The sequence below is a fragment of the Drosophila subpulchrella genome, chromosome 3R, assembly GCF_014743375.2.
Source record: "Drosophila subpulchrella strain 33 F10 #4 breed RU33 chromosome 3R, RU_Dsub_v1.1 Primary Assembly, whole genome shotgun sequence".
In the NCBI taxonomy this organism is placed as follows: Eukaryota; Metazoa; Arthropoda; class Insecta; order Diptera; family Drosophilidae; genus Drosophila; species Drosophila subpulchrella.
The window spans coordinates 6,426,492-6,449,766 of NC_050609.1; the positions used below are offsets into that span (position 1 = coordinate 6,426,492).

At 44.8% G+C, this 23,275-nt stretch overlaps 4 protein-coding genes across 7 annotated transcripts; 2 read left to right on the forward strand and 2 right to left on the reverse strand.

Moving 5' to 3' along the window:
- Positions 1 to 791: 791 nt before the first annotated feature.
- Positions 792 to 6,340, forward strand: LOC119548421 (pre-mRNA-processing factor 39). 4 transcript variants are annotated; one of them, XM_037855664.1, is made up of 8 exons: positions 792 to 860; positions 1,100 to 1,191; positions 1,418 to 2,270; positions 2,339 to 2,541; positions 2,603 to 2,728; positions 4,146 to 4,420; positions 4,480 to 5,754; positions 5,813 to 6,340. In XM_037855664.1, the coding sequence occupies exons 1-8, from the start codon at positions 824 to 826 to the stop codon at positions 6,123 to 6,125; spliced, it is 3,174 nt and encodes a 1,057-aa protein (XP_037711592.1). In that variant the 5' UTR covers positions 792 to 823; the 3' UTR covers positions 6,126 to 6,340. The 4 variants fall into 4 exon arrangements, with proteins under 4 accessions (XP_037711592.1, XP_037711600.1, XP_037711610.1 ...); XM_037855672.1 differs by lacking the exon at positions 5,813 to 6,340 and having other exon boundaries at positions 4,480 to 4,685; positions 4,756 to 4,968; XM_037855682.1 differs by lacking the exon at positions 5,813 to 6,340 and having other exon boundaries at positions 4,480 to 4,685; positions 4,735 to 4,898.
- Positions 6,331 to 8,733, reverse strand: LOC119548441 (DDB1- and CUL4-associated factor 10 homolog). The gene is made up of 3 exons (XM_037855704.1): positions 8,157 to 8,733; positions 7,735 to 8,104; positions 6,331 to 7,664 (listed from the first exon to the last, which is right to left on the reverse strand). Exons 1-3 carry the CDS (start codon positions 8,447 to 8,449, stop codon positions 6,462 to 6,464), a joined length of 1,866 nt encoding a protein of 621 aa, XP_037711632.1. The 5' UTR covers positions 8,450 to 8,733; the 3' UTR covers positions 6,331 to 6,461.
- A 901-nt stretch (positions 8,734 to 9,634) lies between these two features.
- LOC119548616 lies at positions 9,635 to 14,696 on the forward strand. The gene is made up of 4 exons (XM_037855989.1): positions 9,635 to 9,925; positions 9,985 to 10,131; positions 10,203 to 10,417; positions 10,480 to 14,696. The coding sequence occupies exons 1-4, from the start codon at positions 9,746 to 9,748 to the stop codon at positions 13,844 to 13,846; spliced, it is 3,909 nt and encodes a 1,302-aa protein (XP_037711917.1). The 5' UTR covers positions 9,635 to 9,745; the 3' UTR covers positions 13,847 to 14,696.
- On the reverse strand, positions 14,030 to 22,697 carry LOC119548624 (neural Wiskott-Aldrich syndrome protein). Its single transcript, XM_037856003.1, has 7 exons — positions 22,498 to 22,697; positions 21,009 to 21,184; positions 17,039 to 17,266; positions 16,350 to 16,976; positions 16,129 to 16,290; positions 15,869 to 16,072; positions 14,030 to 15,379 (listed from the first exon to the last, which is right to left on the reverse strand). The coding sequence occupies exons 2-7, from the start codon at positions 21,123 to 21,125 to the stop codon at positions 15,128 to 15,130; spliced, it is 1,590 nt and encodes a 529-aa protein (XP_037711931.1). The 5' UTR covers positions 21,126 to 21,184; positions 22,498 to 22,697; the 3' UTR covers positions 14,030 to 15,127.
- Between the last annotated feature and the right edge of the window lie 578 nt (positions 22,698 to 23,275).

Sequence of the window (23,275 nt, forward strand, 5' to 3'; positions counted from 1 at the left end):
GAAGACGCGCACGAGTGGCAGTCCCGCTAAAAGGGCTGATCGGATGACGGTTTTATAGCTAACTCTCTGTGTCTGAAGTTTAAATGAACATTAAATTATATATAAAGGGTTTATTTTGCCATAAAAATATATTTTAGTATGCTATTTTCGTATATATTTGAACTTAAGACGTAGGGACACATTTTTTTAAGTTTCTAACTAATTCGCTCTATATTATTTGTATTATAAATAATTCAATAATGGCTTATGCTGAATACAATTATCTTTATAAAACTCTTTTTAACTCAAAAAATTAAAAATAAATTATTGAGCTCTAAATATTTAAATTTCAGTTTACTGATATAAAACAATTTAGTTATTAATTAGCTTTTAGATGAATTCGTTATGCGTTTTAGAATTTCATCTATATATTTCATGTTTTTGGGCTACAAAATATTTCCAGTTTTCTTCAAATTATATTCGTGTTCATACTCACTTTAAATTATTTGGTTAACAACATCTAGCTATTTTAAAGCCATAACGCGAAATACTCGATTAGTCGATTCAACAGGGAATCGATGATATGGCAAAGCATCGATATTTTTGCTAGGTAGTAAAGAATTATAACAATTTTAAGTACTGAAAAAGCTCTAAGATTGAGGGAAGAACATAGAATACTTAAGGTCAATATATAAAAATATTATGTTTAAAAACACTAAAAATTTGAAAATTAAATGATGTCCATACTATAGCGATAGTTTTCAAATCATCAATTATACAGGGTGCCACCCAAACATTGATATTATCGGTTAGTGTCATCGAAAGGGGGCCAGCTCAAATAAATATGGCGTCAGAGGAAAACGTTGTTATGGAAAGTCCAGGTAAAGTCCAAAAATTTACAAATAAACGGATTCATTCAACCGGAACGCAGTGCCCGGTGATTAGTAATTCAGTTCTAGTGAGTCTACTTTGAAACTTCACTTTGCCAGTCAATTCGATAAGGCTAGGAAACCAGTTCGAAAAAAACGAGAGCATCACGAGGCCGCAAAGCCATAACACCGCGCGTACAGTTTATGTAAACCGCATGGATTAACTAAGACAGTTAATTTCCGTTTTCCAGGTCGCCGCACACGTTCTGGTCGCAAGGCCGCACCACCGGCTGCATCGCTACCGACGAGAAGCACCCGACGCACATCCAAGCGGAACGCGCAGGTCAGTACAACCCACGCAGATGGTAACCATATGCCTTTTGGACCACCCGCCAATGATGTAAACGATGGCAATGTCCAGTGCGGATGTGGCGTTGTTCCATCCGCACATGATTCCCCTTCCCGGAGGAGCAAGTGATTACCTGCAAGGGCCAACTGATGGCACCGCATCCCCTAACCTCCCTTAGTCTGTGCCGGTATTCCAATCTTAACCTGAATTATCCTTTCAGGTAAGTGACCACGAAGAGGAACCTGAAGAGCAGGCTGCTGAGGTGATCATGATTCTGGATGATGAGGAGCCCTCGGCCACCGAAGAGGCACCCGCTTTGGAGCCCCAGTTTGAGGAGACACAGCTTCAGCTGGACGACGACGTGGAGATGCTCACGCCCGCTGAAACCGGCGGCGTAGATGAAAAGAGCTCTTCCTTTCCGTTTGGCACGGTGGCGGAGCAACATTCAGAGACTAGCGATGACATCAAGGAGAGTCGCGGTCAGGCTGGCGTGGACACACTTCTGGCTTCCATGGCCGGCGACAATGCCAATAGTTTGCCCTCCGTGGGTGGAAACGATGAGAGTGACAACGCCAAGAAGGCGGACTTTGAGTACAATGTGGAGGCCCTGCAGCCTCAGGCAGAGAAACTGAATTCGTCCGAGGACTCTAGCTCACACCATGCAATAGCCGAGGATCTGGCCGATGAGGCGGACACAAGCAATGCCACCATTGTCAACACAGAGATAATCTCCGAGGATGAACTTCCTCCGCCCAGCAAGCCGGAGATCAACGATGCCGAGGAAGTGTCGGACGAAGAGCTGCCGGCCCCGCAGCGAGCTGAGTTGCCAGCGGATGCCGAGGTAATCTCCGAGGATGAGCTGCCCACCCATAATAACAATAACACCGCCAGCGAGCCCAAGGCTGCAGTGAAACGCAAGGCGGAAGAAGAAACCGATAAGAGCACTGAAGATAAGGAAACGATCAGCGCTGAAACGAGCACAAAGGAAAAGTCTGAAGAGCAGTATAATCCGGGAAGTCCCACGTCAGAGAGCAACGATGCCCAGCCCTTGGAGAAAAAAGTCAAGGTTGATGGTATGTATTAATAGCGACCATTCTAGTATTTTGTTGAGGAAAAACTCACCCAATATTAAAACCCGCAGAATCCCTACCCAAAGACAAGAAGAAGGAAAAAGAGCGCGATAAGGATAAAGATAAGGAGCCGGAGAAAAACAAAGAGAAAGATAATGAGAAGGAGAAGGAGCGCAAAAAGCTGCCGGACCTAGATAAATACTGGAGGGCAGTCAAAGAGGACGTCACCGACTTTACCGGCTGGACGTACTTACTGCAATATGTGGACAGTGAGGTGGGTGCATAGGACAAAAACCCATCTTAATCCTATAACAAATGCCTTTTTCTTAAAATAGTCTGATGCGGAGGCTGCTCGCGAGGCCTACGACACATTCCTGTCCCACTATCCCTACTGCTATGGCTACTGGCGCAAGTACGCCGACTACGAGAAGCGCAAGGGCATCAAGGCCAACTGCTACAAGGTGAGTACCCCCCATACATTTGGTCGTGCAATTAAATATCTTTCGCAATTTCTTGTATTACGCTTACAATTACGATTACAATTGATATTCATATATTTGTTGTTAAATGCAATTTATTATGACTTAATAAAAACTACTACATTCAATAAATGCAACATCTACAAAATAAAAACAACATATTGAAAAGACAAAACAAAACTTTAGCAACGAGACGACTAGTGTAGCCTCCAGTCAGGGTCGTGTTTTCTCATAGGGCTTATCTGTGTCAAGTATTTACTACAGGAAATGAAACTGAAACTGGTTTTGGCACAGAACCATTAAAGATATTGAAAGTGTTCTATTAACTTAGGTGGGAAACCACATTAGAAAGGTTAATTCGGTTTTTGGAATTTATTCAATGGGAGAATGTGATTTAATTGAGATTTTAATGAGGTTACTGGTTAGAATGTTATTAATTTTCATGTTTTATGAAAATATACAACATTTATCCAGTCAATAATGATTTTACATGTTTTCTTAAGCTCACTGCACAATTAAATTTAAATTTAGAAGTAGAATATTTGACAATTTCGTTAATATAGAATTCAAAGCTTTATAATGTGGCTTTTCCACTTAATTAAAATAGTTTTCGTTTCGGTTTCATAACCTTATTTCCTCACACACAATGTACATTTTGGAATTCCTGGCGAGGGCATTTTTACAGACATCAACCTGATTTGATGCATACTTATACTCGGTACCATTTTTATTCACCTAAGCACGCATTTTTGGTGATCTTCTCCCCTCAAATGTTGTAATTTTATCTTCACGACACAACAATGGACGTTTTAGTATAATTCACCCTGTGTCGCACAACTCACGTTGTAACCCCAGCCCAGTTTAGCTCAGCTCAGCTCAGTTGACCCCTTGAACCCCAGACCGACCTGAACCCGAAAGCGACTGATTCGTTTAGTCGACGTTCGATCCGATCCGTCTACTCTCTGATCTTCGTACGTTTGTATCACCAGTTACCTCTTCAGTTACGTTACCTCCATCCTTCTTCAACACGATATAAATAGTGAGCTCTCGCATCTCGTACAGTCGTAAGTACAAATGGCGTTTAAATGAAATTTTTAAGTCTCTTTGTGAAGTTTCTTGTAAATCGAACACTGAAAGTGTGTGCCTAAAAAAGAAAACAACTACAACCTGTGTGTTATGTATTTCGTGTATTTGTAAAGTCGCTAAGTTAGCTCTTAAGCTCGAACACCATTCACATCAAAACGATAGCCCTTAAGTCTCTGAGCACGTACACGTTGAAAGTTTTCTTATAATCCATGAATATTTCTATATTTCTCTTCTGCGATCGATCAACAATAAATCAAAAACAAACAAAAATCCCAAAACTTGTACCGAACATACGAAACTGAACAAATCCTAGGTCTTTGAGCGCGGCCTGGAGGCGATACCGCTGTCGGTGGATCTTTGGATCCACTACCTGATGCACGTAAAGGCCCATCATGGAGAGGACGAGCAGTTCATCCGTGCCCAGTACGAGCGAGCGGTGGTGGCATGTGGCCTGGAGTTCCGTTCGGACAAGCTCTGGGATGCCTACATTCGCTGGGAGAACGAGTCGAAGCGCTACAATCGCGTAGTCCAGATCTACGACAGGCTACTAGCCATACCCACCCAAGGCTATAATGGCCACTTTGACAAGTGAGTTAATCTCTTCTGGAAATTATAGGAACTTGTTGGTAATTAAACATCCCCTTCAGTTTCCAGGATGTGATCAATCAACATGCTATAACCAGCACAATTGAGAACGAGGAGCTGATCCGTCTGCGCAAAGAATTTCACGAGCGTCAGCAGAGTAAATCCTCCAAGTCTTCGTCCAAACATCGACGCGACAGTAGCAGCAGCAAGGACAAGGACAAGGAGTCCAAGGAGAAGCGCGAATCTGGCGGCGGCGGTGGCGGGGCTGGTAAGTCGCCAAAAGATACTAGTGAAACTCATGTAGATGAATCAGATAGTACTACCGATCTGACCGAAAGCGAGTCACCGCCTGCAGCTCCAAAGGCGGCGCTTCAGATCGATTTCAGTGATCTTAGCACGCTGAACGACGAGGAGGTAGCTAGCATCAAGGACAGGGCAATTTCCGCTCGCCGCAAGATTCACAAAGTGACTGTGAACGCAGTCACCGCACGCTGGTCCTTCGAGGAGGGCATCAAGCGTCCATACTTCCATGTGAAGCCCCTCGAACGAGCACAGCTCAAGAACTGGAAAGACTACCTAGACTTTGAAATTGAAAAGGGCGATCGTCAACGTGTCCTGGTTCTCTTTGAGCGATGCCTAATCGCCTGCGCTTTGTACGACGAGTTCTGGCTGAAAATGCTGCGTTATCTGGAGTCTTTGGAAGACCAGAGTGGGGTTATTGATCTTATGCGCGATGTTTACCGTCGAGCCTGTCGCATTCATCATCCGGACAAGCCCAGTCTGCATCTTATGTGGGCCGCCTTCGAGGAGTGTCAGCTGAACTTTGATGCCGCCGCCGAAGTTTTGGAGCGCATCGAGCAGCGTTGTCCCAATCTCCTGCAGCTCGCCTATCGCCGGATCAATGTGGAGCGACGTCGGGGAGCGCTGGACAAGTGTCGCGAGCTGTACAAGCACTATATAGAGAGTACAAAGAACAAGGGCATTGCCGGCAGTCTGGCCATCAAGTATGCCCGTTTCCTCAACAAAATCTGCAATGATCTCGATGGCGGAGTGGCTGCTCTGCAGCAAGCGCTGGAACGTGATCCGGCCAATACTCGTGTGGCCCTGCAGATGATTGATTTGTGCCTGCAGCGACCGAAGGTAGATGAGCAGGAGGTGGTCCAGATTATGGATAAGTTTATGGCCCGAGCGGACATCGAAGCCGATCAGAAGGTCCTGTTTGCCCAGCGTAAGGTCGAGTTCCTCGAGGACTTTGGCAGCACTGCCAAGGGTCTGCAAGATGCCCAGCGCGCCCTGCAGCAGGCTCTGACCAAAGCCAACGAAGCTCAAAAGAAGGGGTAGGAAAACAATGGGATATTATCCTTCTTTATACCTTACTAACATTATTTTTTGCAGTGATAGCAGTCCCAGTCGCAAAAACTCGTCAGCAGGCAGCAAGGAAGGTGCTCCCCCCTCCGGATCATCGTCCTCGGCGGTTGCCTACAACAATGGTGGATCGGCAGCCGCAGGCTACAACTATGGAGCAGCCAATGCCTACTACGGCCAGCAGAATGCCGGAGGAGGTCCTTATCCCCCGCAGCCGCCGCAGCAGCAGGCGTCGTACGACTCGTACTACAATCAGTGGGGCTTCGGACCAGGAGGTGCCAGCGGCAGTAGTAGTGGTGGCTACAACTACGGCCAATGGAGCGGCTATGGCAATTACTATTGAGATCCTTGCCTACATCCACCTAACTCACCCCTGTATTTCTAAGACGCCCCAACTCGTTTAATTTTGCCTTGCTGCTCTGTTAAGTTATAGACATCTAACTGTAATTTTTTATCGATTCCTAATTATACATATGGATATGTACTGTACGATACTTTGATTGGGCCCACAAAACAGCCCCATATTGCGTGAAATAAATGATATCAGCTTAATCGGTCCACCAAAATCGTGTTGCTTGTATTTCGCCAATATATGCTTGACATAAGTCGAGTTATGCTTAAATAGAAAATAAAATTTACAGTATGACAGTGAGCGCTCTTCGTACGGCTCGACTGAAGTCTAAAGATTGGGTCTATACCAGGTTACCTCGCCGCCATTGCAGCCGGTCACGAGGAGCGGCTCCCTGGGGCTGAACTTGGCGCACAGCACGACGTCCTGGTGCTCGGTAATCTTGGCGAGCTCGACTAGCTTCCGCGGCTCGCGTTTTACCTCCTCAAATGCTTGGCATCTAGGATAGTCGCAGCAATCATCACTGTAGCCCAGGAGTCGCACGCCGTTGCCGTAGGGAGAGCAAACGATCCGACCGTCCGCCGAGAATCCCGGCTCCTTGATGAAGCCCGGTTTGGTGTTCGTCTCGGCGGCGTAATAAAGGAGCTTCTTGGCATTCACCAGTATTGAGTGGCCATTCTCCTTGGAGGTTGCCGCTGCCGCCATGAAGGGTCGCAGGCGCAGCCGTTGGCCGATCTCTAACCGGACGGTGGTGTCGCTGTTGGTGCTGGAGCTGCTGCTGCTGGAACTATTGCTACTGGAGCTACTGCTGCTGCTGCTGCTGCTCTGATTGCCCTCCGTGGGCGGTGGCGTGGTCAGCAGGCGGGGACTGCTGCTGTTCACCATCAGGCGACTGGCCACCGAGGGTCGCAGCGGGAGCACTCCGCTGCTGATGGCGTACACAAAGTTATAGCCGCTCACGTGATTGTTTGAGTTTCGTGCCCTGTTCTGGCGGATGGCCCGCTCCTGGACTGTTACCTCCGCCGCCCAGATGTCGGGTATAAAGGTATCCGTACGCGTCGACACCGAGGCAGTGCCAGCAGCCACTCGTCCTGCTCCTGCGTTATCCAGGTGATACACCTGAACAGTCCCCATGCGCATGGGTCTCCGTGGCTGTCTGGGTGGCAGTCCATCCGTATCCTGGTCCTGTGCGGGTTCATTCAACGCGCTGCGATTGGCGAGCGTTGTCGTGCGCTTCCTCTTGGGCTGCGGCTCCACCTCTTCCTGCTCGTCATCGCTCCGCATCGGCTCTTCGTTGATGTCATGGATGCAGGTCCACTCGCTCTGCTCGTCGCAGCTGACATTTCTGGTCAGCATGCAGCGACAGTGCGGGTGAATCTGCAAGGCCATGATCATCTCGGCGTCGTTGTTCTCTGGAAAGTCGGTGACCAGTTCCACGCGGTTTTTCTTCTGGCGCTTGGAAAACACATGGTCGTACTTGGCAGCCTGTGGTATGTACTGCTCGCCCAACTGCATCAGTCGGTAGATACCGGGCTGGAAAAGAGGTTTGGTTTATATGTTTTGAGCCCGTAAATCGTAACCCATTAAGACGTGACTTCCTTACCCTGAATCCGCAAAGATCCTTGTGCAGCGTGGTGAGATCGAGGTGGTGGATGATCATGATGTAGCCACCGCTTGTGCAGAGCACCAACTTGTCGCCCGTGGGCGAAATCCGACAACGCATCAGACCGCTGGCATGGAAAACTCTCTGCGAGATCAGGCCCTGTTCCGTCTGCGAGTTGATGTCCCAGGTGAAGATGCTGCCATCGAAGCCGGAGCTGACGAGCAGCTTGTCCTTGGAGGAGTACTCGATGTTCTTCACCCAGTTGGAGTGGCCGTGGAGAACGCGAAGCTTCTGCTTCATGTTCCGCAGATCCCAAAGGGCCACCGTGAAGTCGTCAGAGCCCGTGGCGAAGAGACGCTCGTCGAAGAATCTGCAGCGGGGATTAGGATTGGGTTGCCCACGGGGATGGAACCTACACTTACTTGATGCAATTGACACTATCCGTGTGGGCGTCCGGGACCTTGAAGATCTCCTTCTGTGTGATGGCGTCGAAGACGAGTACGCACTTCCTCTCCGTGGCGGCCACCACCACGTTGCCATCGGCATTGAACTCCAGGTTGAAGATGGCCCCGGTGCGACCCGCCTCCGTGGGCTTGCAGTTGGCGTGGTAGCTATTGAACATGTTCATCGAGCTGTATATACGCCGCATCACGAAGTTGTCGTCGCTCCGGTGGATGTGGAAGCCACTTTCGCGGCGGCTCAAGTACCGCTCCATCTTGTGGACCCTCCTGACTGTCGCCTGGGATCTCCGGAAAAACCTGGAGGAGTGTGTGGGTGTGGGTGTGTTGGCCTGTTCGCGATTTCTCAAACACCGCGATGCAATTTCCCCGTGGCCTTCCTTCTTGTGTTTATTCTAAAACGAGGGTTGGCTTATAACCGATTTCTTTTTTACAACTGAACGTGATTCGTTGAAGCCATATCATTTTGGCATCGATATAGCAATATAATTGTTAATTTCACTATTTCTTAACGGTTAAGGTATCTTTATTCTTTCCGATATAATATTGCTTATTTGACACAAGACTGGGTGCAAGGCAATCGATGTTTTTAGCGCCACTTTACGATTGTCAATTGAATCAGCGATTACTACAATTAAAATCAATTGAGATTTACTATTTATATTAAATTATATATTTCATTGAATTAATTTTTCATTTAATACTAACATTCTTTCTACAAACATCTTTTGAATGCCTCTTAAAGATAAATTATGTTATAAAACAGTTAAATATCCCAGACATTTTTAAACCTTTAAACAGGACTTTAAAATAAATGCTTTATTAAAAAATTAAGATTTATTTATTTTGTACGAAATACAGATATTCTTTTCAATACGGCGTAACTTTTAACTTCTTTGTTCAGAGTACTATCTTGAAAAACACCTTTAATCTACAAGGCGATACTTTTATGTTGAGTTAATTAAAAATATATGTAATTAGGAAAAGAGAAATTAAGAACAAGGTCCAGACAAAAATTATAAATTATAAAACACTTATTATACGCACGTCACGCTCTTAAAATAAAACCGGTTTCATATGAAGTCATCGTTGCTGACTGAAACCGATTTAAACAAATGTCTATGAAAAATATCAAAGAGCTACCTGGACTTGTCGAAATTTTATTTTAAATTAGTGGTAGGGTCATTTAGTCTTTTAATTAACTTAAGCTTTAAAGCTCTTCAATTTGGGTATCTGTCTTTGATAGTAAAGATTTTAATTAAATCTTTTCTGAAAAATACAAAGTTATTAAGTTCAATTTTTTTTTAAATTTACAAACCTAATTTATTACAATATTATTTTTAAAATTTTAAACAACAACTATTTACCGTAATTCGATATGAACCCATCAATGCTATCGATACCACATTGATTTTTTCCAACACTTTTCGCAGTGTTGAAAATGGTAGAGTGGAATAAACAAAATGCGAGTTCAACTTGAGATAAAACAATTAGCAATGCCGAATAGCCGTTGATAAAAGCCTTTTGAGATAACCTGCTAGGATTCGGCCAAGATGGATCGGTTCGCTTTCAAGATCGACGCGGCCCTCAAGGCGAATCTCTGCAAGATCTGTCGGCTGTGCGGCATTGACAATCCTGATAAAGTGCACATACTGCTGCCAAATGAGGGCAAACCCATCGACCTGGACGAGCCCAGTATGTCCCAGAAAATCTACGAACTGGTGGGCTTTACGGTGGGTAGCTGATCAAGTTAGTTCTTATCCAGGTCAACCAACGCCCTATCCCTTTGCAGGTGACACTGGACGACAAAATGCCGCAGACAATGTGCAGCCAGTGCGTTGATAAAATCAATGATTTTTATGAGTTTCGGGAAATGTGCTATGCCACCAATAAACAAACGAGAAACCTGCTGGGACTGAAGCAAATAGAGCCCGCAAAGGTAAATTACATAAGTTTATTGTAGTTAATAAATATGTACATAATTACTATTTTATTTTACCCCCACCACAGCTCATGGACTTTAAGCCCATAGTTAAGGAGGAATCTCAGATTTCTGTAGCAGCTAGCAAACGGGGCAGAAAACGCAAGGGCGATGACACCACCTGGCCAAGAAGTAACCTTATGGCCAAGCCACAGGTCAAGAAGGAGCCATTTGTGTGGCACAAGAAGCAGAAGCTGCAGCCTCCACAAACGGCGCCCATACAGCCCAAGACAGAGCCTGAAATGTAACTATAATAAGCCTTGAATAGTACCCTTTTGGTTAATACCGTCCATTTCCAAACTCCAGCAAAGAAGAGCCCGCCGAATCGGAGAGCAACCTCAAGGGACCATGGAAAAAAGTCGGCCGCAAGTCCATTTGCAGCGTTTGTGGCGAAAAGTTTTTTAGCAAGGAGCTGGCCGACGAGCACAAGAGTCTGGTGCATGTGCCCTCGATACCGCGCTACACGTGCAACGCGTGCAACCAGACGCACCACAATCAGAGCGACATACGCGCCCATCAGCTGTGGCACAAGCTCTCGAAGACGCCCTACAAGTGTCCCCTGTGCGATGCTAGCGTGGCCAATGCCTATGCCTTTGCGCGCCACATGCGCGAGCACACACCGCCCACTCCCGTCCAGCTGCTCGTCCTGGACCGGGAGTGCCCACTGTGCAAGAAGACCTTCGTAACGAACTTCTTCTACAACACTCACCGCTGTGCCATCCGAAAACGCAAGTGCGGCGGCTGCAGTCGCACCCTAAACACCGAAGCGGCCTACATGCGCCATGCCCCAACCTGCGCGAAGATTTATCTCAATCACTCGAAGCACATCATGCCCGAGACGGTAACCAATGAGTCCCAGATGCGCATCACGAACGAGGTAGAGGAGGAGTTGCTGGGCCTTCCTCCGGCCACCACAGTGCCGCCGGATTTCGTGATAGACGAGGGCATGCTGCCGGTTGTGGTCCTGGAACGCCTTTCATCGCCTCTGCTGCGGGCTTCGACTGGAGTCAATCGACTGGGTGCCACCAAGAGCAGAAATAGCGAAAGGGTCTCGTCCAAGAATTACATGAAGCGAGTGGATCAATTGCTCAAGAACACGATAAGCACCCTGGTCAGCATAAAACATGAGCCGGAGGTGCACATCAGTGACACGGGACCAGCACCAGAGCAGGCCGAGAGCGAACCCGAGCCGGAAGGGGAGGATGAACCACCTTGTTTTGGAGACGATTTCCAGGCAGCTAACGATGACAGTGAGGAGGAAGCGCAACAGGAGGAAGCACAGCGACGGCAATCCGCTGAAGCTAGTGTTATTGCCCCAGCCAGTGACGATGTGCCCAGTGTATCGGTCAAACAGGAGCCCCAGGACGATGCCTATGACAAACAGATGGGCGTGAAGCAGGAGCCTTTGAAACTTAAGCTTAAAATAACGAAGAACCATGGTAAGCTGAACTCTTCGCTCATAGATGATCTGGATGAGGCGGGTCTGGCATCTGGCAGGAGCAGCAAAAAGAAGAAGAAACGAAAGCACAAGGAGCGCGAAAAGGAAACATCGGCGGAGGCAGAGAACCGTCAAACAGAATCTCAGGATCAGCAGCCCGCGATTAGAATCAAGCAAGAACCCGTTGATTATGCTCCTGAGGCCACTGTTATGACCACGATTCCCATGACCCAGTTGGAGAGCAATTTCATTGAAAGCGAACAGCACGAGGGAGAGGATGAGGGCATGGCCCAGACACAGGAAGATATCAAGCCGAATCGCATGGAGCTTGATCGTATGATGCAGATCTCACATGTGACCAGTGGCGTGGATATGGCAGAAGAGGCAATGCCATTGGAGAGGGCCGAAGAAGCCATCCCTGACGGAACACACGCGGAGGAGCTGCCACAAAAGAAGTCTCCGCCTAAAGTGAAGTCCGTAAAGTCCACAGCACGCAAAAGCACTGCGGGAGCTCAACGCAAGGTGCAATCGCCTCCGAAGCAGATTCCTCTGCCACAGATCGTAGCTGTGGTTAGTGGCGAGTCGGCGGTTAAGATGATGCCGAATGTATCCATTAAGCCGGAGCCTCGAAATCGCGGCTATGGGGACGAGGAGCCTGAGGGACAACAAGGCGACACAGAAGAGATTAATCACAATGACAAGATGGAGGAGGAAGATGCCTACATTGGAAGTTTAGATCTACACAACTTAAACGTGAAACAGGAAAGGGACTTAGATATTTCCGACCCAGAGGCCATGCACTGCAACGGATTGAAGAAGGGCGATGGGGGCGAGGACGATGGAAACGATGACAGTGCCTCTTCGGCCGACGAAGCCGAGGAAGCCATGGAGGAGGACGAAGAAGTGCGCATCTATCGTGAAATCGAGCTGCCACCCTTAGAACCCCAAAGCGAGCCGGAGGAGACATCACACAGGTTACAAGGGGAACCAGAAAGAATGGATACAGAGGTACTAGCAGTTTTGCCAGCCGAGGAGACTCCACCGCAAACTCCGCAAAAACCACGAGAGCCTGCATTTAGCTTAGTCATAACCAATATCTGCAGTCAAGTCGTTCCGGAACCAGTTTCTGCTCATGATGTTGCTTCAAACAGTGAAAATCCTCCGCCTATTGCCAGCGAGAGCAAGTCTTTAGCACATGAACATCAATCCGGGATAGAGAAAGGTACATCGCCTTCTACAAAAGACATACAATCTTCTACAGAGGTTGACTCCAACCACGCAGTACAATCCCATGGAAGTCCTGTATCTGAACCCCAAACCCACGCAGATTTTGCTGCTAACCTTACGCCCATTGCTATAGAGGCCCTATCTTCGGTGGATGCTGCATCCACCCTTGAAGATGGAAGCCAATCTCTTGCAGATGTGGGATCCGATCATGAAATGCAGCTGACTGCTGCAAACGATGTTGCCCCTCCAGCAGATTTCGCGGGACAATCGCAAGATGAGGGTGCTTCTCACTTTGGTGACGAACTTCAATCCTCTCACCTTGCTATTGAAGATCACTCCTTGGCAAACGGTGGCTCTAATCTTGAAAAAGAGTCGGCTGCTTCAGTTGAGAATCAATACCCTTGTCCACCTATTATTGGGATGTCTCATGTCGCTGCAGACGAGAATGAATCCCTCCCAAGTGGAAGTTCTGCTCCGCTTAACCTTGGAATTGATATACCTGAAGACCTTACCCTTGCAGCCAGTCATTCACATTCGCCCAATGAACCCTCAGAATCTCTGGAGAAACCAGACAATGCAGACTCTCTGGCAACAGTTTCCCTTAACGCTCCCAAAGACAGTGAAGCACAGGCCACGCCTACGTGCGATGCAGCTAACATAGAAAGTAACTATACGTGCGACGAGGAGCAGCAGAATGTGCTCAACCATGAGCTCTCGGAGCAGCAACGGGCTCTTGTGGAAGATGGGCAGCTACTAGTTCACGAAGAGCAGCCGGCCCTACTGGCGGAAGTGCTACCGGGACCCTCGGCTGGGCCAATTGAGGAGACTGAGAACCGCATCAATGAGCAGCAGCAGGATCTGGACCAGGAGGAGGCACGGCCGCCCCGTTGCCAAGTGGCCAACGATGACTCTAATATCAACGAAATCGCCGAGAACAATAATAATGCCAACATTGAGCGCGAATTACAAGATGATGCGCTCGGGGCTCAGGAAAACGTAAATCCATAGACTACGGTTAGCTGATAGGCCATACCCAATATACAACTGCATGTTTTTCCTCAGTTTAGTTTAAAATTGTAAATATGTATGGATTGGTAAATCATGCTTTGGTAATTGGATAGAATCGGAGCTACAAAAGCCCGAGCGTATAATTTATACCATGAATTGCGAATAAACTTTTTACGGATAGCATTAGTTTTAAGTTAGATATACACAACTTTATTACATAAATTAATGGCTTATATATTAGCATATGTAAGTAATATGTATTTAAATACATAAATCGCACAAAACTCTTAAGACATGCGTACATATTAATCCAAAATCAGATCCACATAAATTTCTCGCTCTGACAAGCTTATTGGGTTTAGTAGTTTCGAAAATGTCACGAAAAAACATACAAATACGTAATCTTGATTTAAATACAAACACACAGAAGAAAAATGACTACAAGTTTGCATTAAATGCACTCGAACTAAAAAGAAAATACTTATGAGTTACTAATCGATTGATAAATCGATTGGGTGTAACTGGATATAATAGACGGCTTTAGCGGACCCATATGATCCCGAGGAAGCCTGATGGTCAAAATGAATTGGATACATCGCCTATTTGATTGGTTTAGCCACACTTATTTCATTAGTTAATTATTATTTCAACAAGTAGTGAATTATTACTGAGCAAACTTGTAAATTTAGTATATGGTTAATTGCGGGCAAATCTATTAGTTTAAATATGGTATTTTAATAATTCCCAACTGTGGCTTTATTAAGCGTAGTCACAGTTTATTTTTCCTTTGATCCTTTCCTTTGTTATAGATTTATAAAATATATTCACTATAATAAATTTCTATCGCTCAGTTTACAGTTTTTCAGTTCGCAGACATGGTGAATTTCTAGTTTTTCACAAACTCGTTTTACATTTTGGTGTTCTCAAGTTTTTGGCACAGTAGTCTGAACGGGGTTTGCAAAATTCACCCACATATATATTATTGAATGTGTATCGTTCATGTTTAATTGAGCAGCTTTATGGATATGCATGCAAATGTGATGCGAAACAAACGAAAGAGGGCAATTGCTGATAAAATTTCTCATTTTGTGATTATCCTTTAGTACTTTTTGCGTTTGTTAAACTCATACAATTAAATTAAAGAGGTATGAAAATTCACTAACAGTATTTACAGGGATTTATCTAACGATAAATCAAAATGCCAAAGCACGAATTAAATTATTGCTTATATTTGGAATAGTGTCTGCCTGCCCCTATCGCATCGTGTCATCCGTAGCTCCCTTAGTCCCACTCGTCCTCGTTGTCCGACGACTCGGTCTCGTCCTCGTCCGAGTGAATGGCGTTGCCGCGTACCGTCAACGCCCGACGCAGTGCATCGGCCAGGGCGTCGGTACCGCCGCCGTTGTCGCTATTCCGCTGGCTGCCCAGCTCTCGTTCCTTGGCCGGCTTCAAAACGGTGCCCTGGCGGATGTCCTTCATCAAATCGCTGCGAGAATCGCCGCTGCCAGTGCTGAGAGCAGCCGTGTCCACTTTCTGTTGGGATAAGAGAGATTATAGTAATATTAAAATTATGAGGAACTAAATGGAACTTAACACAAAAACATTCCCATTTAAAAATCTTTGTATAATTTACCCTGCATAAAAGAATTTATTTTAAAAAATGAATATAACTGAAAAAGGAAGTCCCGTTCCTTTGTAACTTAACCTGGGTTTTTAAAATATAACCATTTAAAATATCTGCGCTTTAAATGTCATATAAATTTTTATTTTTATTTTATCATGTACCAAGAACTTTAAGAGCATTTTTCTTAATGATTAAAAAAATGCCAAATTTAAAATGATAGTTTAAACTGAATAAGTATCCCAAGAACTATAATTTAAAAAATATATTAAATATTTATTTTTTGCTCAAATCATTATTATAAAATTTCTATTAAAATACCTTTTCATTATTGTTGAAAGAAATTTTGTAATAAAGTCAGTGTTAATCATAATGAACCAATTAACCACCTGTTCACTCACCTTCAGTTGGGTTCCCTTGCGTATGGCGTCCATTAGTGCATTGCGTGGATCTGGAGCCGCCGGAGCGGCGGGAGCTGCTGGCCGGGCTGCTTGATTGGGTGCGTGCGTGGTCGTTATGACGGGGATCTCTCCCACTGGCATGGGCGGAGGCGGTGGTGACGGCACCGCTGCTGCTGCTGGTGGTGGCGGTGGTGGTGGTGGGGGCTGCCATGGAAAAGCAATTATTGGTTGTCCATTTTAATCGGAACAAGATGACTTACCGCTACGACGGGCGCACTGACTGGCGGCGGCGGTGGTGCTGTGCTGATGGGTGGTGGCCTGCTAGGTGGTGGAGGAGCTCGCGCGGCGCCCGGCACAGTGACGGGCACTGGCGGCGGTGGCTGTCTTGCCGGCGGCGGTGGTGCAGTTCTTTGGTTGCCATTCTAAATTTGAGGATTCGATTAAATATATGAGAGTTATATTATTATTACAGAAAACTTACAGAAGGATGACGGGTTGGCACCGGTGGCGGCATGGGAGGCGTTGCTTCTGTTGGGGATTCCACGCTATCCTGCTTTACAGATGCCAGGACATTGTTGCTCTGTATAAAGTCGTAGATAAAGGCGCGTGTGTCCCGATCCTTTAGTTCCGACTCAGAGACACCGGCCTTGAGGAAGAACTCGTTCAGCACCTGGTCATTCTCGTTGCCCGTCAGATCGAATCCCTTGTCCGCATCCCAGCCCACGTGGCTTATGTGCACAAAGTTAGTCGGCTGGCTGATGTCCGCCTTGGTCACCTTGCGCTTCTTGTCCTTCGCCTGGTTACCCATCCCAAAGCTGCTGGACAGGAAGTTCTTAGATTGCGCTGGCGCCGGCGTCAGGGTCACCGAGTTTATCTTGTTGTTACGCAACTGAACGCCATCCGTGGCGGATAAGCCACCCTGCATGGGCGGTGGCCTGGCCGGCTCCCGCTGCACCGGAGGCAGTGGAGCATTGGGCGCCTGCTGGCTCTTCTGCCGGTTGCGCTTGTCCTGCCGCTTCCGGTTGCGCGTCTCAATGGTGGCGTCCACAATGCGAAAGAACGAATCGCACTCCTCTTCGGAAACAAAGTTTAGTCCTACATGACCATCCTGAAAAGAATTAAAAAAATATTAGATACCTCAATTGAAAATGGGTTGGAAGAAATACTTACACTGCCCTCGAAGGTGAGCAGGAAGGGCCTGGACTTGACCACCTGCATGCCATCGTAGATCTCATGCTCCCAGATCAGCTCATTCTTGATCAGGCAGTAGGCTCGCATGAAGTAGGACCGTATGGCGCTGTCCTTCACGAAGCAGACGACTCCGGTGTACCGCTTCTTCCAATGGGCATGGGCACTGCCCTCCGTCTTGTAGATCTGCACCACGGCGGTGTTCAGCGTCTGAAAGTGGAGCAAGCACAAAGATTGCGTTACACACCCAAAATTATGACCATCGATAGAAAGGCCCAGGGCGATTATCTAATGCGGCCGAACAAAAGCCTTCCAACACCTTCAGTTTTCGCCTCATTTGAATGCAACTATCAATCCAAAGGCAACGACGACGACGACGACCACGAACTCAATGAACTGTCGCGCTCGAGCTGAAAAGCTCATCTGACTTTCGGTTTCGCTAGTTTCTGGCCATCGAGTCGATGGCCCCCAGTATGTGTTAACTCTTTTGAATACCGATTAGCCTGCCCTGGCCAGCTCTTGCAGCAACTGCAACCGGGAGTCGATTGGATGGCCAATCCCGCCGCCGCTTAAGATGGGGAGCACGTAGCTCCGGTTGATGGAGGGCGTAAGTCTAGTCGGTGGACATTAGTCTAGTGGAGACCTCTCCGCCGATCGGTGCGAATATTGTTGAAGTGCAACGGAAACCCATAATGTGCACAGGGAAAAATAAGACTATTAGATCAGTTCTATTCCAAAAATTATTTTCAATATTCATTTTTAATAGTGTTTGCTTAAAAAAGTCCTATCTTAGTATTAAATTCCTTCAAAAAAACCAGAAATATAGCCTTTAAACCGTCTTTGTTTTAGAAGTTTCCATATTTATACTGGGTTCTCTTAAAAATATCAGTCATATGCACTTTAAACAGTCTTTGTTTTTGAAGGTCCTCATATTAAGGGTTCCTTTATCAAGAACAGTTTCTTCTTAAATATATATAAAACAATATTCGGATAAAAAGTCGGATCAAATTGAAAAGTTAGTATTGATAAAGAATTGTTTCATGTGTGCCTCTGTGTTAACGAAGACGTCGTTTATGACCCAGACAGGAAATGCTGGCGACAGATGGAAAAGTGCAGGATGCCACAGAATTGCCGCATGAGGACACTTGCCAAAGTTATAATATAAAACAAGCTATACCGCCAGAAAAGTCAAGGCAAAGCGTCCTTAATTTCGAGTACATTTTCCCAGCAAGGACACGGAAATTACTTGTGCTTTTTAAAGCCCGATAAAAGTGAGTGTGTGATTTGTGGCCCTAAAATTTGGCATTTGCCCGAGGCCAAGGAGTGACCCTCGTGGCTAATTGATGGCGTTGATCCAAAAAAGTTACGTGCTGGTAATTGAAACACTGCAGCTGAACAGCCGAGCAGTAATCCAACATTATCAATTAATGGACATTAGAGATGGATGGATGGATGGATGGGTGGATGGGTAATGGCCATGCAGAAGCGTTTGCAGCTGACCTTTGGCTCAAATAAAAGAGAAAGAGACATTGACGAGCCAGTGGATTTTATATAGCTTTGGATTTGGATGTTCATGCTTATGTGGATGTGGATGCTTTCCAGCCCACACACATTCACACAGCGCACAACTTGTATCTGAATATCTCGCAAGTGCGAAATTGTGAACATTTGAATTTTTATTGGATGCTTAGCTTTGGCTTTTTACTCGGCAAGCTTGTGTGTGGACATACATAAGTAGCATTGTAAAAATGATGTCTTGCCTTCTACGTACAAGCTGCTGTTTCTTTTGAAAAGCATTAAAATCGATGGAAAACCAGCGACAACAAAAAGTGGTCATTGCCACCGAACGTTTGGCCAACAAAAAGCGGGTTAAAAGGGGGTCTAAGGGGGATGGGAAGGGGCTTAGCGGTAGAAAATCACCCATATGGGCCAAGCGGTAAAAATACCCATACGCCCTGTGGTAAATTTATTATGTCACATTAAAAGTAAACATTTATGTAGCTAAATATAGCTGCCATTTGATTCGCAATATATTTAAAGAATGTCATTGCTATTTTTATCTTTTAAAGAAATATATACAATGATTCGAAAAATTCTTTAGAAAGTAAACGAAATATATTAATAATTAAGTCATCAGCCTTAAAACTAACAAAAGCCAAACATAAACATCAATTAGAAAGTCCGGCTTTTGCAGAAAAATGCGTTGAATAAGTGTATACAAATAAATGCGAGCAAATGTTGCGTTAACTGGCAAACCACAATATCAACATCGGGTTTACTAAGCTGCAGCTTTGAGTGTTATCACACGATGAATGTGACACTATGTCATCCACTACAAAAGGCAGGGAGTATACGATACAAGGAAAACAAGATATATTATGACGATTAATATTTTTTACAGTTTTTTAAAGGCTTGGTCTTGAAAAATATCAGGTAATCCTTTTCTTTATCTCAGAGAGCAGGGCATTTCGAAAAATGTGGGATTATCAATACAATTTATAGATCCCTGGACAACATTATTAAAATTGTGTCTGTATAAGTGGTATTTGTGGTCAATAAACGAATCGGTAAAATATGAAAAATGGTACTAAGTGAGTTTGTTTTTTCTGCGTGAATATGGAGGGGCTAACTACCTTAACCAGCGGTTGGCTGCATTACTTTGGCCGGGTTCAAATGCATTTGGAAATGTTTTGTCAATGGAAAGTTGCGAATTAGCAAAGCGTGAATTGCGAATCGAAATGAGCGATTTTCTCATGTTGTGCACACCATAATTATCCGCATAACGGCCACCGTTAAATGGTCACATTCCAAGTTTCCACTCCAATTTGAGGGCATTCTTATCGCACTTGGCATTGGCCGGTGATTCGCATCGGGCGGATGGATTGATAAGATAAGGTTCCACCGAAGTTGGGCACCAAATAACAAACGACTTATCGCGACCCAATGAGGCGAAGAACCCAAAGGCTCCGGTTTCTCTTTTATTTTGCACCAGCATTTGCTTTGGCACACCAAAAAAGTGGGGTAAATGGAGTAAAAAATAAAAACTAATCAAGAAAGGCAAACAATGGCGTTTGTAGCCTATCAATGCGGCTTGAGCCATATGCTGATAAAGTACTAAGCAATGATAGGTAAATATTGGTAATGCCAACAAAGTCTAACGAATTGTTCTAGCAACACTGAGCAGCACAGGAAAATTTGTAGTTGCTGTAATTAGGATTCAGAGAAAGAAAGAATGTCAAAAAGATTTAATGACTATGTAATGCAGAAACCGATAAAATTATAGCGATAATACTATATTATTCATGATGGTTCTGCGTAAAAAGTAGTTTATTTTCTTTTATCTATAAGGACAATAAAACAGCTGTGTTATAATGATTAATGTTTTTTTTTTTGCAGAGCAATTTGAATGGGTATCTGCTTTAAGTCAAGTAGACTTCCTAGTAATATAAAGATATAAATAATTTAGCTCAATACTTTAAGATTAAATAAATACAAACCTAATGAGAGTTTTACAGAAACATTTTTAAAACTACAATAACGGTTTTTCAAGTTTTAAAAATGGTTTGGGACCTTTTAGTTTTCGACTGGTATAGCATTATAATAGCTCCTTAAGCTCATTTATACGAAATTTCTAAGTTCTTAAAGTTTCCGCTACCAATAAATGGGACAAAAAACCATTAGATTATGTTAAGCAGTGTGCCAGTGAAATTTGGTAAATAAGCCAGCAACAGCTGTCGACCAACCGACCAATGATATAGGGTTACCGAGGTTCTGCGAAGCTTCGAATAATATTCGCACATGATGGGCGACGCCACTTGAGCCGCAGGAAGTGCTTCATCAAGCTCTGGGATTTATGCGGCGAGGGCGAGGGCGAGGGAGGAGGGATTACAATCGTGTCATTGCCTAATTATTAATCACCCCCGTTGGGCTATTATGCATCATCACCACTCACCTGACACTTCTTGCCCAGCAGCCTGAAGACGGCTTCGTTTTCCTCCTGGGTGAGCAGCGTGCTGGCGGCATTGACCTTCGCCCGCGGACCGTCCTGCGACCTCATACCGCTGCTCATCTGGCCGGAGTCGATGGATCTGGGTCTGGAGCTGGATCTGGGGATCTGGGCTGGTTTCCCTGCACAATACGACACAACACGCATGTTATTGTGTGGCGAAAACAATACGCAAATGAACAAAAGCTAAATGTATTAATTTAATAACACAATGCACTGGCGACCTCGAAAAAAAGAAAGATGATAACAATAAAGGCACTCAAAATTACAGTCGAACTTCTACGGGCCGTACCCTGGTTGGGAAATTTAGAGTTATAGAGATATCGAGATGTGGAATTACATATTTCGACAGTGTATTGAATAATTAATTCGATTTACGAATAGAGGGTTTGAGTTATGGTATTTAAGCTATATTGGAATTGAATGGTGTTATTTTAAGCCGTATTATTGGAGCCAAGCTTTTATAAGCCTTTGACGAATAAAGATAATTAATTGAACTATAGTTTGATCTATAGATCGTTTGAGTTATGGATGTTGGACCATGTTGAAATCGAAGAGTATTATTGTTTTTACTGAATTATTAGAGTAAAACTCGAATAACCCTTTAATGATTTATGATATATCCATATCAACTTTGGTTTTTCACAGTGTAATGCAAATAAAAAGTTTTGATCTATAGGGAGTTTCAGTTATGGAAGTGCCACTGTATGGAGAAACGATCAACAACTGTATTTCTCATTGGAATTTTTGGGGTTTCGAATCGATTGGTAGTATTGTCTTTACGGTTTTGAATGGTTTTTTAACCCGAATTACGGCCAAGAGCGCGAGCGAGCGAGAGACCTGCGTTGGCTATGACGATATAGCTGGTTATGATGGGGCTGCGAGCGGATCGTATCGGATAGGTTGAGTCACTGTTCCCGAGAGTTGGAAATCAGAAACAGTCAGCCAGCCAGCTGCGTTTGAATGTGGGCAAAGCCAAGGCAGTACCAGAAAGCAAAAGCAAATGCGAGCCAAACTCTTCGAAAAGAGCCCTTATCTTGGCAAAAAGCACTGATTAGGTTTGCGCATGTTTCTGTGATACATGCACACTGGTCTGGGTTATTCAACATTTGGCATTTGGCACTCCATTTCTACGCGCAAATCGAAGATTTGTGACAACACCTGTCCGTTTCGCCAGGTGGGGTGAAAATGTAAATAGACGCTGCTGCTGATGGAAAGTATGTGGATGTGTAGATAGATAGGGTGTGGGTCCGACGAAGGGGTCTCGTCTGGGGTCTCAAGGTCTTTGGGGGCTCGGTGCTTGGGACTTGGATTTCCCATGTGGGGGGGGGGGGGGGGGGGGGGGGGGGTTGACCATTGATTTTTTGCGTTTATTTTCGTGCACTTCTTCACTCTTTTTTCTTTTCGTTTCGTTTTTTTCCCACACAACACACACCACAAAATCTCTGCACGCTGCCTGTAGTTTCTGGCCCTGCGGACTCCGGGTTCTTTATCGGGGGGGCTCTACTGTACGCGCGTCCGCGTCATCGACTGCATGGTGTTGAAAGCGAGCTCGTTATTTTCTCCGGGAAGATTTCGTCTTTTCGCGGACGTACTGCTAGTTTGTTTATTTGGCACTCAGCTATTCTTTATCGAATATCCATGGCTTATTTTCGGTATATACCAAAACACAAATTAAAAATACCAAAACTATTCCAAACGGTAACGCTGAAATGGATGGAGTCTGTCTTTGCTGACATAGCAGAGACACCATCCTGTTGACAGGTCCACCCTAATGACCGTTTTAAATTTAAATTATTTTTAAAATAACAGTTTATTTTCCAGCTCCAATAAATTATACATTTTAAAAACTCTTGTCGATAGAGGTGCATATCAATAAAGTCCAGAATAAATTCCATATATATTTTTTTATTTTTTACTGACAAAAAGCATATTTCGATTTATTTATATTAAAAATTGTTAATCCCATTGCATCGGTAAAAACTAAGTCGCAAATGATTGGCTTAATACAAAAGCTGTTTTCTAAAATAATTACCCTTAAGTAGCTAAATTATAAAAAAGAATACTTAAAAAGCTGTGACTACAAAAGGTGATTTTTCTCTCTCTTCAGATATTTGGTGTTTGCATAAGGAAGCCAAGGGCATATTAAACTTAAAAGTTAATCCCAATTCAGGTCTGTTTCGAAAAACAGATGTGCAATTCAAATAGTTGCC

Bases quoted from the DNA above. Each gene is read 5' to 3' on its own strand.
- LOC119548421 (XM_037855664.1), top strand. From the start codon at position 824: ATGGCGTCAGAGGAAAACGTTGTTATGGAAAGTCCAG. The intron at 1,192-1,417 runs GTCAGTACAACC...TTATCCTTTCAG, and splicing joins CATCCAAGCGGAACGCGCAG to GTAAGTGACCACGAAGAGGA. The intron at 2,542-2,602 runs GTGGGTGCATAG...TTCTTAAAATAG, and splicing joins TGCAATATGTGGACAGTGAG to TCTGATGCGGAGGCTGCTCG.
- LOC119548441 (XM_037855704.1), bottom strand. From the start codon at position 8,449: ATGGAGCGGTACTTGAGCCGCCGCGAAAGTGGCTTCCACATCCACCGG. The intron at 8,105-8,156 runs GTAAGTGTAGGT...TCCCCGCTGCAG, and splicing joins GATAGTGTCAATTGCATCAA to ATTCTTCGACGAGCGTCTCT. The intron at 7,665-7,734 runs GTAAGGAAGTCA...CCTCTTTTCCAG, and splicing joins AGGATCTTTGCGGATTCAGG to CCCGGTATCTACCGACTGAT.
- LOC119548616 (XM_037855989.1), top strand. From the start codon at position 9,746: ATGGATCGGTTCGCTTTCAAGATCGACGCGGCCCTCAAGGCGAATCTC. The intron at 9,926-9,984 runs GTGGGTAGCTGA...ATCCCTTTGCAG, and splicing joins ACGAACTGGTGGGCTTTACG to GTGACACTGGACGACAAAAT. The intron at 10,418-10,479 runs GTAACTATAATA...TCCAAACTCCAG, and splicing joins CCCAAGACAGAGCCTGAAAT to CAAAGAAGAGCCCGCCGAAT.
- LOC119548624 (XM_037856003.1), bottom strand. From the start codon at position 21,125: ATGAGCAGCGGTATGAGGTCGCAGGACGGTCCGCGGGCGAAGGTCAAT. The intron at 17,267-21,008 runs GTGAGTGGTGAT...CTCCACTTTCAG, and splicing joins TGCTGGGCAAGAAGTGTCAG to ACGCTGAACACCGCCGTGGT. The intron at 15,380-15,868 runs GTGAGTGAACAG...TTATCCCAACAG, and splicing joins GCAAGGGAACCCAACTGAAG to AAAGTGGACACGGCTGCTCT.